The 15,162-nt window shown below is 40.7% G+C and overlaps 1 protein-coding gene across 2 annotated transcripts in view; it reads left to right on the top strand.

The window, feature by feature from the left end:
- Positions 1 to 15,162, top strand: part of LOC104609851 (pleckstrin homology (PH) domain-containing protein) — a 165,833-nt gene that overhangs the window by 97,839 nt on the left and 52,832 nt on the right. For both annotated transcript variants that reach the window (XM_010276250.3, XM_088895911.1), the window contains exon 45: positions 14,899 to 15,023. In XM_010276250.3, coding sequence (XP_010274552.1) covers positions 14,899 to 15,023 — 125 coding nt within the window. The remainder of the gene's footprint in view (positions 1 to 14,898; positions 15,024 to 15,162) is intronic.

Raw genomic sequence — 15,162 nt, 5'->3', positions numbered from 1 at the left:
CCCAAAGGAAAGAAACCAGTTGGATGTAGATGGGTATTCACTATGAAATATGAAGAAAACTGAAGAGAAGAGAGTTGAGGGTTCGGCAATGAGGGTCTGAGAAGAGGATTTCGAACTCACACTCTCTCAGCCCCCTAACACTGTTTTATTAGAAATATTTGAATAATTACAAGGAGGCCCTTAGTTGGGCAAGAATTTACACAGAACTTAATATTGACAGGATGGACCCAGAATAAGGCCCATTACATAAAAGAAACATAAATAACAAGAAGGAATAAGCAACCTATGAGCCATTCGGCCCATCTTCTCTATACTCCCCCTTAAGCTGAGGATAGATGTCAATCATGCCAAGCTTGCTGGTATCATGCTGAAGTTTTGCCTTGGGAATGCCTTTGGTGAGAAAATTTGCCAACTGTCCTTCAGATGTGATGAAAGGAAGACACACTTCACCCAAAGAGACCCTTTCCCTAATGAAGTGTCGATCAACTTCAATATGCTTGGTTCTATCATGTTGCACTGGGTTGTGAGCAATGTTGATGGCAGCCTGATTATCACAGTACAACATCATTGGCTTGTCATTTTCAACTCCCAAGTTCTTCCATCAAAGATTTTAGCCATAATAATTCAGAAACCCCATGTGCCATGGCCCTGTATTCTACTTCAGCAGAAGACCGAGCAACAACCGATTGTTTCTTGCTTCTCCAAGAAACAACATTACCAGCTACCAAGTTGCAATACCCAGAGGTAGATCTTCTGTCATCAATGTTCCCGGCCCAGTCAGCATCGGTGTAGGCTTCAAGTTTCATATGACCATGCTTGGCAAACAGAATACCCTTTCTTGGGGAGCCCTTCAAATAACATAGGATTCTCTCTACAACTGCCATATGAGTGTCTCGGGGAGCATGCATGAATTGGCTAATGCAACTGACTGCATATGCAATATCTGGCCGAGTCATGCATAGGTACAAAAGTTTCCCAAGAAGTCTCTGAAAGATTCCTTTGTCTTCTAACAATGTCCCTTCTGAGGCTGAGAGTTTATGACTCGTATCAATAGGAGTAGCAACTGGTCTAGCACCTATCTTTCCAGTTTCAGAGAGTAAGTCAAGAACATACTTCTTTTGGGAGATAAGAATCCCGTCCTTGGATCGAGCCACTTCTATGCCAAGAAAGTATCTAAATTCCCCCAAATCTTTAATCTCAAACTCTGTATGTAGAAAAGATTTTAGATCATGAATTCCTGAGGCATCATTACCAGTCACTACAATATCATCTACATACACAATGAGGTATACTGCCAGAGGTCCACTCCTCTTCATCGGACTGTGTCTGCACATAACCAAAGTTAACAAGTGTTGTTCTAAATCTCTCAAACCATGCTCTAGGGGACTGTTTTAGTCCATAAAGAGATTTTTTCAACCTGCATATCTTCCCTTTCATATCAGTTCCATACATCCCTAGAGGAAGAGACATGTAAACCTCCTCATGTAACTCACCATTCAGAAATGCATTCTTCACATCCAATTGATAAAGGGGCCAGTCAAAGTGAGCAGCTAAAGATAGAAGAACCCTCACAGATGTCATCTTGGCAACAGGTGCAAAAGTCTCTAAATAATCAATCCCATATGTCTGTGTATAGCCTTTTGCAACCAGCCTGGCCTTGTACCTTTCAATGGTGCCATCAACTCTGTATTTGATAGTAAAGACCCACTTGCAACCAATAGGATCCTTCCCTTCAGGCAAATCCACCACTCCCCATGTGTCATTCTTGTGTAGGGCATTGATTTCAGATCTCATAGCATCCCTCCATTCTGGAATCTTAAGAGCTTCTGACACAGACCTGGGAATAGGATGAGAAGCAATAGAAGAGAGATAGGCAAAGTATGAAGGTGAAAGCAAACTGTAAGAAAGGTGCTTGGAAATGCAGTGTGCAGTGCACTTCCGTTTTCCTTTTCTAACAGCAATGGGAATATCAAGGTCAGGAAAGGATGAATCCAAAGGTGTTGAAACAGTACTTGTTGTCTCTTCTGTGACTGGAAGTGTATGAGGCTCATGTGTTGTAGGAGAAACAACCTGCACATTTCTGGATCTTTGCCTATGATACACCTTGGGATTGAGGATAGGATGAGGAGGTAGAGTACTGGGACAAGGAGAATGGAGCGACTGATCCACCCTTGATTCATTTGAAGGAGAGGCAGACACATCAAGAGACTCAACAGGGACAGGAAGAGGAATAGCTAACACCTGTGTCAAATTCTCCCCCTGTGGACAATGTCCTTCTAGAGAGGAACCATAAAAGGGGGAAAGCTCATCAAAGGTGACATCCATTGAGACATACCGATTGCCAGACTTTGGATCAAAACAACAATAACCCTTCTGTGTGGGGGAATAACCAAGGAAGATACACTTTTGAGCTTTGGGTTCAAATTTATTCCTTTGGACACTTGGAACATGTACATAACAGGTGCAGCCAAAGACACGAATAGGAACAGGAAAAAGATCATTGTCCGGATGAAGAAGAGTGAAGGGAGACTTAAACCCCAAAACCCTGGATGTTATGCGGTTTATAAGGTAGGTAGCAGTAAGTACAACATCACCCCAAAACCTGGTAGGAACATGTAAGGCAAATAAGATACTTCTTGCAACCTCAACAATATGCCTGTTTTTCCTCTCAGTAACCCCATTTTGTTCTGGGGTCCTAGCACATGAGCTTTGATGAATAACCCCCATGTCAGAAAGATAACAGGATAGGTTTTTCTCAAAGTATTCTTTTGCATTGTCCGATCTGAAGATCTTAATCCTGGTATCAAATTGGGTTAGAACAAATTCATGGAATTGTTTTACAAGTCTTGGAACTTCATCACGGGATTTCATCAGGAATATCCAAGTGAACCGTGAAAAATCATCAATAAACAGGATACAATATTTGTAGCCACCCATGGAGGGTAAGTGGTAAGGTCCCCACACATCAGAATGCACAACATTAAAAGGAACAGAAGATCTTTTATTGCTCAAAGGATAATTGTTTCTACAATGCTTTGACAATTCACAAGACTCACAATGTAGACTGGACAGACTAATTCCCTTAAACAGTTCAGGGAATAGATGACTCAAGGCAGAAAAAGACAGATGACCAAAACGATAATGACACAACATAATCCGACTAACAGACTCTGAAGAGACAGATCCAAGAGCAACATTCCCAAGATGATCAGTGCATTGTCCCGGAGTATCAAGTAGGTATATTCCGTTCGCCTCATGGCCACTCCCAATCACCTTCTGAGACTCCAGATCCTGAAAAACACAGTAGGAAGGAAAAAAAGTTACACAATAGTTTAGTGACTTGGTTAAACTACTCACAGACAACAGATTTGTATTTAGTTTAGGTACATGAAGGGCAGAAGGTAGGTACAAGGAATTCGTAGCCTTGATGGTTCCCTTACCAGAGATAGGGGCAAGTGAACCATCAGCTAAAGTGATTTTATCACGTCTAGGAAGTAAGTCATATGAAACAAACAAGGTAGACAGATTGGTCATATGGTCAGAAGCACCTGAGTCAATAATCCAAGGGATCTTGAGATTACCTGAAGAGGTAGCATGATTGGCAGAAGCCCTTATACCTGAATGAGCAAATGCTGAAGTAGTAGAATTTCCTGAAGGGTTGGAAGGAGAGGTCACATCACTCAGCTGACTGATCATCTTCCCAAACTTTTCATATTCTGCTCTCATGGCTGCCAACTGTGCAGAAGTAGACATCTCTTCACTATCTGGCTTGATAGCTACATTTGCACTTCCTGATCTTTTACTATCATGTTTTTTCTGAAACCGAATGGGAACAAGATTAGGATGTAACTTCCAGCACTTGTCTTTGGTGTGCTTCGGCTTCTTGCAGTACTCACATATAACTTCTTTCTTTCCTGTGCCACTAGAAGTTCCAGCATTACCTTTAGGTTTAATCCCCATATTGGCAAAGTGATCATTAATATCAGCCCCTTGAACCTGAACAACCCTTCTGCTCTCTTCACTACTCACCAATGCATAAGCTTGTGACAAAGAGACACTCCTTGGAAAGAATATTCTGTTTTGTGATATCATATTCTGGGTTTAGTCCAGTTAAGAATTCAAAAACCTTGTTCCTTTCAACCAATTTTCTGTAGGTCTCTGCATCATTGGTGGTGTCCCAAGTTACAACTTCTATTAGGACAATCTCTTGTCATAGGGACTTAAGGGTTGAGAAATATACAGCAAGAGGTTTCTCTACTTGCCTTAAATTCTTTACATCACTTCTCAATTTATATGCCCGGGCCACATTGAGTTTTTGGGAATAGGTTTTTGCAACACTGTCCCAAATTTCCTTTGCTGAATTCATCCATAGGTAGTGTTGACTGATTTGTGGCTACATTGAGTTCACAAGCCACCCAATGACAGTGTAATTTTCTTGCATCCACTTCTCGTAGGATGGATCATCTTCTGGGGGAGCCTTCTTACTCCCGGAAATGAACCCCCACTTTCCTCTACTACATACATGAATCTTTACTGATTGTGACCATGCCAGATAATTAGTTCCATCTAGTTTAACTGTGGTCACAGTCAATAAGGAGTCACTTGGAGTCCCCTAAACCAGTCCATATTCAACACCACTTTTGTTTTCAAACTCTGAGGAGTACATCATGTAAACACTCCAAATATGATTTCAGTTGACTTCTACAAGTATACTAAATAAGGACAAGCAAAAACAGAGTTCAGCCGACCACAAGAAGGCAATACATTGAGTTCAGCCTTCAAGAAGCAAAACAGAAACTTCTAGATACTCAGCCGAAGTACCCTTTTCAAATCTGGACTTCAAAGTAAATACCACTTGGCACTTAGCCGAAGTACCCTTTTTACAAACACAGTGTGGGCAATAGAGACAACCCCATTGTCAAGAGGAGAAAAAAGGCCTCAAGAACAGTTCGTACAACCTCCCAAAAACAGACAGATATAAGCAACAATCCACAACCTTGTTATAGGGATGTTTCGGCTGTTTGACAGTCCAATAAGGAGTGAAAAACAACCTAGAAATTTCTGGGTTAAACCAGATCCAATGGCAGCCGAAGGTAGTATAGAACAACCAAAGCTTTTGGATAGTTCAACAGTCCAAACACAGAAATCTGAGTACAACTTACAGTTTCGAACCAGAAGAAAACTGAACCCAGAAATCTGAGTACAACTTACAGTTTTGAGCTTAAACTGAACCGAACTGTTCCTCTTCCCCTTTTCTTTTCTCTGATTCTTCCTGGCCACCGAACCTCCAAGAATCAGGCAACACGAGTCAAGCTTCCAGCCCTAGGATTCTGAATTTCAGGTATGCTCTGATACCATGAAGAAAACTAAAGAGAAGAGAATTGAGGGTTCGGCAATGGGGGTCTAAGAAGAGGATTTCGAACTCACACTCTCTCAACCCCCTAACACTGTTTTTTTAGAAATATTTGAATAATTACAAGGAGGCCCTTAGTTGGGCAAGAATTTACACATAACTTAATATTGACAGGATGGACCCAGAATAAGGCCCATTACAGAAAAGAAACATAAATAACAAGAAGGAATAAGCAACCTATGGGCCATTCAGCCCATCTTCTCTACAAGATATAATGTTGATGGCTCCATTGAAAGGTACAAAGCCCGGTTGGTTGCGAAAGGGTTCACTCAGACTTATGGTATAGACTTCTTGGAGACCTTTGCCTCAGTAGCCAAGATGACCACTATTCGAGTTCTATTAGCCCTTGCAGCAAGTTATTCTTGGCCCTTGTTCCAGATGGACGTTAAAAATGCTTTTCTGAATGGAGACTTATAGGAAGAGGTCTACATGCAGTTGCCCCCTGGATTCTATGATACAGAGACATGTAAGAAGGTTTGCTGACTGAATAAGGCATTGTATGGATTAAAGCAGTCCCTTAGAGCTTGGTTTGATAGATTCAGACTAGCCCTTGGAAAATTCGGTTATGTACAGGCCCAATCAAATCATACACTATTCATTAAAAGGGTGGACTCTTCTTTGACCCTGGTTGCTGTATATGTGGATGATATTGTAGTGACAGGGAAAGTGAGATTGAGTCCCTCAATCAACTCCTTCATCAAGAGTTTGAGGTGAAAGATCTTGGTGCACTGCGATAGTTTTTGGGTATTGAGGTTGCTAGATCTAAATAGGGGATCTTTATCTCTCAGAGGAAATATGTTCTAGATCTGTTGGCGGAAATTGGAAAGTTAGGTGTCAAGCCTGCTGATACACCCATTGAACAGAATCACAAGATCAGTGCAGAGGGTGGGGAACCTCTTGAAGACAAAGTTATGTTCCAACGGTTGATTGGAAAGCTCCTATATCTCTGCCTCACTCGGCTAGATATCAGTTATGCAGTCAGTGTTGTCAGCCAGTACATGCATTCCCCTAGAACTACTCATCTTCTTGCAGTAGAGAGAATATTAGCATACTTGAAGAGATGCCCAGGTAGAGGTATACTGTTCAAGAACAATAATCACATGAAGGTGGAGGTCTATACAGATGCTGATTGGGCTGGGAGTGTTGATGACAGGAGGTCTACCTCTGGATATTGTGCCCTTGTGGGAGGTAACCTTGTCTCTTGGAGGAATAAGAAACAAAGTGTTGTTTCCCGCTCTAGTGCCGAAGATGAATACAGGTCAATGGCTAACGGAGTGGCTGAAATCCTATGGCTGAAATCACTACTTGAAGAGTTGGGTATTGATTATGAGAAGCCCTTGATGCTGTATTGTGATAATCAGGCGGCTATTAATATAGCTCACAATCCGGTGCAGCATGACAGAACTAAGCATATCGAAGTTGATCGACATTTTGTCAGAGAGAGGGTCTCATCACAGGAAGTGTGTCTCCCGTATATTACCTCCAACATGCAGCTCGCAGATCTTCTCACCAAGGCTGTACCAAGGAAGAAGTTAGAGGCAGACCTATTCAAGTTGGGAATGACAAATATCTATTCCCAACTTGAGGGGGAGTGTAGAGAACACTGATGTGGGCCCCACGGCTGTGGTCCCCACTGTGTTCGTATGACAGCATATGTAACCTTTGTTAGTCATGTCAGTGTTAGTTGGTCGTTATCTTAGACAGCTTGTTATTTCAGTTTGTTATTTATTTCAGTCTTTTATTTGTTTTATTTGCCATGTAAGTATTAAGGGCAGTTCTGTCCTTTCCTACATCTGGTGAACATAACCTATAAATATTAAGAGAGTGGTGGCGGCAGAATTATTCAATCTGTCCCTCCTTTCAAAACCCTTGTGCACTTCGGCTTCTTCTCCTTTCTTCTTCCTCTTCCATTTTTTCTCAATCCGAAATCAGTTGGGATTCAAGACTGATTGTAGTCTTGATCGACTACTCTTTCTTTGTCTCCAGAACAACCCCAATCAATGACAAGATTATTCAATTCCTCCCAAACCCCCTCTGCGGTTGAGAAATAGCTACCAAGATATCCTTTTGTTTCAAGGCTGCTAAGTCTTGTCTCTTGTGCCAGCTTACAAGCTCTTGCACTATTTTTCATTTGTCCATAGGTATTAGATAATCTTTCCCATATCTTGAAGGCCGTAGGATAATTTTTAACAGTCCTAGAAATCTTGGGTGTCATGGAGGATAACAGCCAAGACACGACTGCAGCATTCTCCTTTCACCAATCCTTGCATCCCGGTTCTTCTTTCTTAGGTTCTTTGATTTCTTCATTTATGTAACCTACCAAGCCACGCTCAGTGATTATAAGTTTGGTTGAAATCGCCCATTCTCTGTAATTTTATTCATCCAACTTTATATTGGTGATTTGCAGGCTGAACAGGTTACGATTTTCAACATTCGAAGCACTCTTTCCCAACCTGAACTGCCTGGAAGTGACTTTTATAGGAAGATATTTCTGAATCTGAGAATAAACTGTAGTTGAAGAACCAGGGCCAATAATAGTCCTATCCCAATGTGAAAATGCATTCCCATGTGCCACTCTAGCTGTTGTACCCACAGAAACTTACAAGCGGTTGTTTTCTCAAAAGGAACAACCGTCTTCTAGGCTGAAGAAGATTCACATGGGCTTAATCTCTGCAAGATCCAGCAAGAATCTGAAAGCATATTCACATGGGCCTAGTCGACATAGAAACTTCTTATTCTCCAACAAGAGAACTTCTCTTTCACATACAGCAGCTATGCTCAAGACCAAGTCAGCCAACTACTGTGGCTTCATCTCTGAATTAGAGTGGCATACTATGAAAGCTTCTTACATCCCACTGACCAGTCCTAGGGTTTCATAGTTTTCACCAAGAAAGAAGAAACAAAAAAGGATTATGAACAAGGGAAAGCAGCCAAGATTCAGGCAGGACCAATTCTCTGATACCATGTTCGTATTCAGAGCTGGAAGAAAGAGATGAGAGGAAAAGAGAGATTTGAATTTTGGAGAGAAAGGTTTAAATGAGATAAAAATTGCAAGAATGCCCCTTTTTTATTTATAATACATATACTCTTTATCTTTCAAAACAAAATTACAAGAATGCCCTTAGTAGTGTGGTAAAGCAAAGACAAACAAATAAACAAAAATGCGCCCAGGCCCATAAATCCAACATAAAGAACATCATACATAAAACAGGAAGCCCCGGTCCAAGCTTTTCAACCCTTACAACAGACTTTATTAGGGATATTTTTCCTTTTAAGGAGATGTAGTTCCTTTTCCAGGTGGAAGCTTTTTTGAAACTTATCTAACACCAGGTTCCAAAAACTACACAAAACAATTGCCCACCACATCTCTCTTTTCCGAGAGGCAACCAAGTGGGCTTATCAGAAACCAGACAGCTCATGATACCAAAACAATTTCCCACCTGTCCTTTCAGAATTTGTACCTGCCCAGCAACTTTCACCCAGATCCTCTCCAAGGTTGGAGATACATTCAGAGCATCTAACTAGGAGTTGGATATTGTAAACTCCTCACTCACCTAGATCTTCACGAAAGGCAATGATATTGTCTACTGTTAAAAGACTGTTCATAAGTTGTTTTCTTTGCTTTTTTATTTCTGTTAGTGTCATAGGAGTACTATAGTAATTCCCCTCTCTTTATGTTATGTTTGGTCGCCCTAATATAAATACCAAAAAAGCTGGTACCACTAGCAACTCTTCTTGCTCTCAGATCTCTCTTTTTCTCTTCTCTCTTCCCTTCACTTCAACTTCTGGACGAGATGGTATCAGAGCAGGTTCATTTGATCTGAAAGGAGATCGAGTCCTTTGTCTTCTCCCTCATCGTGCTGCTGATTTCTTTTTCTCTGAAGAACCAAGGTAGATCGTTGGACTGATCTCAGAAGCTTCTTTCTCTTTTTTTCTTATTTTTTTTTATTTTTTCCTGATCGTGTATCAGGACAGACCCAAAAAAGGGAAAAAATCAACGGATGTGAGGTGATCAGCACCTGTACCTTCCTTTTTTGTAGGATCGAGTGATGCTTGTGGTGGTTGTAGGTCAGAGCTGACCTGTATGTGCTGCGACAGCAGCTTTGTGGAGTGTTTGTAGGTCGGAGATGACCTGTGTGTGCTGTGACAGCAGTGTAGTGGGTAGTTTGTAGGTCGGTGATGATCTGTAGGTGCTGTAACAGCAGTAAACTTTGTTTTATGGGTGGCTGAAGTGTTGTGGTCGATCTAGAAGGTGGCTGCCTGTAGTTTCCTGGTGCAGATTTTTTTTCTAGAAATAATAGTGTGCAAAAGGGAAAATAGGTTGGACAGGTCGGATTGTTCTTTTTAGTGAAGATTCAACCACTTCTAGTGTGATTTAAACCAGCTATCATGAATAGTGAAGATTCAGCCACTTCTAGTGTTTCCTCAATGCAGAATGGACTGAGTGGGGGTATGGATTTATCCTTCCCTATGGTTGTCATTCCTCTTGATGGTCTAAATTACTTAGAATGGTCGAAGTGGATCTGACTATACATTACTGCAAGAGGAAAAATAGGATATATAATGGAAGAATTAGAGAACCTAATTCAGGGAGTGCTGAGCATGACAGATGGAACCAGGAGAACAGCATGGTAATGTCATGGCTCTTTGTGTCTATGCAACCTCAGGTGAGAGGAAATTTTATGTGGGCTGAAACAACTTATGAGATTTGGGAACAAGCCAAGTCAACCTATTCTAAATTGAGACATTATGCAAAAATCTATCAGTTATAGGCAGAATCCTCTACTTGCAAACGGGGGGAGAGGAGTCTCTCTGTGTACTACTTAGAGTTGTCTTCCATCTGGAAAGAGTTGGATCACTATCAGAGTGTAGATTGGAAATGTGATGAAGATGCCAAAGCATATATGTCTCTTGTTTCTCAACAGAGTATCTTTGCCTTCCTCTTTGGCCTAAACCCTATATATGAATCCATTAGAGTGCAGATCCTTGGAAGCAAGGATTTCCCATCTGTCCAAGAGGTATATGCTCTAGTACAATCAGAGGAAAGTAGAAGAAATCTGATGAATGATTCTAGGGGAGATGCAGTTACAAGTGGGCGAAATCCCTTTAAGAAGGGAGACTCTCAAAATAGGGTGGATGACAAAGAAAAATTATGGTGCACCCATTGTCAGAAGCCTCAACACACTCATGATACATGTTGGGGCCTTCATGGGAAGCCAAATTGGGCTCAAGAATTGAGTAATAAATAGGGTTCAGATCTGAATAAGAAGTTAGGACAGCAAGGTTCAAGAAATTCACTACAGAAAACATGGCTACTCAGGAGAACCAGTCCCCTAATACTACAATTCAGACATACACCTCTGGTTCTGACCCTAGGGAGGATATCATTAATTCCTTCCGTGACCATTTAGAACTTTATGGTAGGGCAATTCGCCAAATGGATGCTCCTCCTCCATCAATTTCATATGCATCTACATCAGGTAATTCTACCACAACTCTCCATGTATCGTCTCATTCCTCTGACTCTCCTTGGATAATTGATTCTGGAGCGTCAAAACTTGACTGGCAAGTCTACCTACTTTCAGACCTGTCATCTTCTCTTTGGAAGAGACAAAGTGAGACTAGATGATGGTTCATTCTTTACCATAGCTGGTCAAGGAACCATTTCTCTTCCTTTTGGTCCTACCCTTTCTAATGTTTTACATGTTCCTCAATTCCCTATTAATTTTTTTTTTGTTAGTAGTATAACCAATACTTTAAACTGTTCAGTAACCTTCTTCCCATCTTATTGTGTGATTCAGGATTTGGCCTCGATGAAGATGATTGGTAGATGACGTATGGTGGATGGTATCTACTTGCTGGAGAATAAGGCTGGTCTTGCAGTCACAGAGTCTAAGAGTCAATCTAGTAAGAGTTAGGCCTATTTATGGCACAGTCGTCTTGGTCATTTATCCTTTGATTCCTTAAAGATTGTATTTCTAGAGTTGTTTAAGTCAGTGTCATTGTTAGAGTTGATATGTCAAACTTGTCAGTTGAGTAAACATTGTAGAACTCATTTTTCTTCAAAGAATAATAAATCTGAATTTCCTTTTCATATTGTTCACTCTGATGTATGGGGCCCAGTTACTTTACCATTTGAAAGTGGCTACAAGTATTTTATTACCTTTTTTGATGACTATTCCAGGTACACATGGGTGTATCCCATGCTAATTAGGGATGAAGTACCAAAAATTATCCAAGATTTCCAAATAATGATTTTTACCCAATTTCAAACTGAAATCCAAATCTTCCAATCTGATAATGCCAATGAAACTACCATAATGATCTTATGGAGTTCTTTGCTTCACGTGGATCACTCCACCGTAGCTCTTGTGCCTAAACACCACAACAAAATGGTGTTGCTGAAAGAATGAACCGCCATCTTCTTGAAATAGCTTGGGGATTATTGATTCATATGAATGTCCTCAATCGTTTTTGGCTTGAAGCTATCCTTTGTGTTGCCTATCTCAATAACTACATGCCCTCTTGGAGGTTAGAGTACAAAGCCCTACATTGGCTTCTGTTTCCCAAGGCTCCTCTTTTGTCTATTCCTCTCCGTGGTTTTGGTTGTCGTTGCTTTGTTCAAAACCTGTCACCCACTCATGGGAAATTGGATCCTCGTGTTATTCCTTGCATATTCTTGGGGTACCCTACAAATCAGAAGGTGTACCGGTGCTTTGATCCTGTCTCTCGGAAATATCATGTTTCCAAGGATGTCTCTTTTTTTGAGAGTGAACCTTTCTTTCTTTGTTTTTCCTTAGGGAGAGTGTAGGCATGAGGACAAACAGGTTCAGAATTCTCCTCTACCTCAGATTCAGCCCCCTCCTCTACCTAATCCTCCTCCCTTCTGTGTTTTCTGTCGTCGTCATAAAGGACAACCAAGTTGAAGAGCTGTGGAGCATCTAGAAGTTGTACCACCAATGCCATCAAATTCTCCGGGGACAGATCCTACCCAACCAAGTACCTTAGTTCCCATTGATATTTCTGACCCTATTGCTATTGATACCTCCAGTGCTGATAACCTTGACCTTCCTATTGCTCACCGGAAGGGTGTTAGGTCTTGCACCACCAAGCACCTTATTTCCCATTTTGTTTCTTATGAAAACATTTCACCTTCCTTTCGGGCATTCCTCTCTTCCATTGACAGTGTTCTTATTCCTAAGAATGTGGCAGAAGCTCTCTCGATGCCTGAATGGACAGATGCAATGAAGGAAGAAATTAATGCTTTACATAAAAATGGTACATGGGAATTGGTGGATCTTCCTGAGGGAAAAGAACCAGTTGGATGTAAATGGATATTTACAGTGAAACATGGAGCTGATGGCATAGTGGAAAGGTATAAAGCTCGTCTAGTGGAAAAAGGGTCCACTCAAGTGTATGGGGTGGATTATGCAGAAACATTTGCACCGGTTGCTAAGATGAATTCCGCTAGGGTTCTCTTCTCTTTAGTTGCTAACTTTGATTGGGACCTTCACTAATTAGACATCAAGAATGCAGTTGTAAATGGTGATCTAGAAGAAGTGTACATGGTACAACCCCCTGGTTTCCGAGCTCAAGGTAATGAACAAAAGGTATGCAGGTTAAAAAAGTCATCATATAGCCTAAAGCAATCACCAAGAGCTTGGTTCAGTAGATTCCAAGTAGTTATACAACAAAAGGGTTACAAGCAATGTCAATCTGATCATACATTGTTTGTGAAAAGAGGGGAAGGGAAAATTGTAGCCCTAATAGTGTATGTTGATGATATAGTTATCAATGGTGATTGGAAAGATGAAATTCAAAGATTGAAGGGATTTCTTACTACTCAGTTTGAGGTGAAAGATCTAGGTCCTTTGAGATACTTCCTTGGAATTTAAGTTGTCCTTGCCCGCTCACAAAAGGGTATCTTCATTTCTAAGAGAAAGTATGTCCTAGATCTATTACAGGATACAAGAAAATTGGGAGTGAAACCCGTTGATTCTCCTATTGATCCTAATCACAAATTAAGTGATTGTCCAGGTGCATTCATCAAAGATGTGAAGCAATTTCAGAGGCTTGTAGGGAGACTGCTATATCTCTCCATGACTCAGCCAGACATTGCTTATGCAATGGGTGTTCTTAGTCAATTCATGCATGCCCCTAAGACAACCCACCTTGAAGCAGCTGAAAGAATTCTCAGATATCTTAGGAAATTCCTAGGTGCAGGTTTATTGTTCCAAAAGCACGGACATTTGAAGGTTGAAGTGTATACTGATGCAGATTGGGTAGGATCACTGGATGATAGGAAGTCTACCGGTGGCTACTGTACCTTTGTGGGAGGAAACCTAGTCACTTGGAGAAGCAAAAAGTAGAATGTGGTGGCTAGATCTAATGCTGAAGCTGAATATAGAACAATGCCTAATGGAGTGGCTGAAATAATGTGGCTAAAAAATCTATTGAGTGAGCTAAGATTTACAGTTGATGGACCTATGACTTTATATTGTGACAACAAGGCAACTATAAACATTGTTGCTAGCCCAATACTGCATGATAGAACCAAGCACATTGAGGTAGACAAGCATTTTATCAGAGAAAAGGTTGTCAAAGGGGAAGTGTGCACCCCCTATGTCAGGTCCGAAGATCAACTTGCGGACATCTTCACAAAAGGGTTACATCATTTGCGGCACAATGATCTATGTGACAAGTTGGGCTTGATTGACATTTATGTCCCAACTTGAGGGGGAGTATTAAAAGGCCGTTTATAAGTTGTTTTCTTTGCTTTTTTATTTCTGTTAGTGTTGTAGGGGTACTATAGTAATTCCCCTCTCTTTATGTTATGTTTGGTCGCCCTAATATAAATACCAAAAAAGCTGGTGCTGCCAGCAACTCTTCTTGCTCTCAGATCTCTCTTTTCTCCTCTCTCTTTCTCTCTTCTCTCTTTTCTTCACTTCAGCTTCTGGACAAGATCTACAAACTGCAAGTGAGAGACAATTATCTTTTCTCTTCCCATCCTCCACCCCCTAATTACTCTGCACCTAGCAAATCTAGAAATGAGACAGCTAAGAATATTTGCAATTATGGTAAACCAGAAAGAGGTTAGGGGAGTCACCTTGCCTTAGACCTCTCTTTGCTAGAAAGAGATCTTTTGCAACACCAGAAAATTGGAGGAACTAGGGGAACAAAGAGTCAGCTGCCTGATAGACATTACGGCCAAAAGACAAGATGAAATGTGCATATTGATGTTGATAATTGATAATTCTGCCCACTACATTCTTATCTCAGGTACTGAGATTATTTGGAGAAATTTAAAAGAAACTTTAAAACCTGACTGCCTTGATTGTATGAACTAAAATTAGAGAGTTGTACTGTGATGTATAAAAGAGCAAAGAGGAAAAAACCTAGATAGATATGAAGTCACAGGATATAATATAAATATTAAAGTAACAAATTTTGACATTTTCTAAATAACATGGAGTTTCATTTTCCAGGTGCACCTGTTGGATTTTATTCAGCTCCTTTGAAGCAGATAGCAAGTAAGGTTGATGACAATTCAGATTCTTATGATTGTATAAGTGAACTGTCCTGGATAGAACTATCCTCACCACAAGCATTGGTAAATGTTTTCTTTCATATTACTTGTGCTCTTCTTTATGTTCCCATCCTTTAGGGTTTGATAATCCTATTGGCTGCATTCTATGTAGATATATTTATTTTAGAAGCATTATTGGGCAAACAAAATAACATTGCATTGG

The sequence above is a fragment of the Nelumbo nucifera genome, chromosome 1 (assembly GCF_055504915.1).
Source record: "Nelumbo nucifera cultivar China Antique chromosome 1, China Antique-T2T, whole genome shotgun sequence".
Classification (NCBI taxonomy): Eukaryota; Viridiplantae; Streptophyta; class Magnoliopsida; order Proteales; family Nelumbonaceae; genus Nelumbo; species Nelumbo nucifera.
This window is presented reverse-complemented; position numbering and strand designations above follow the sequence as displayed.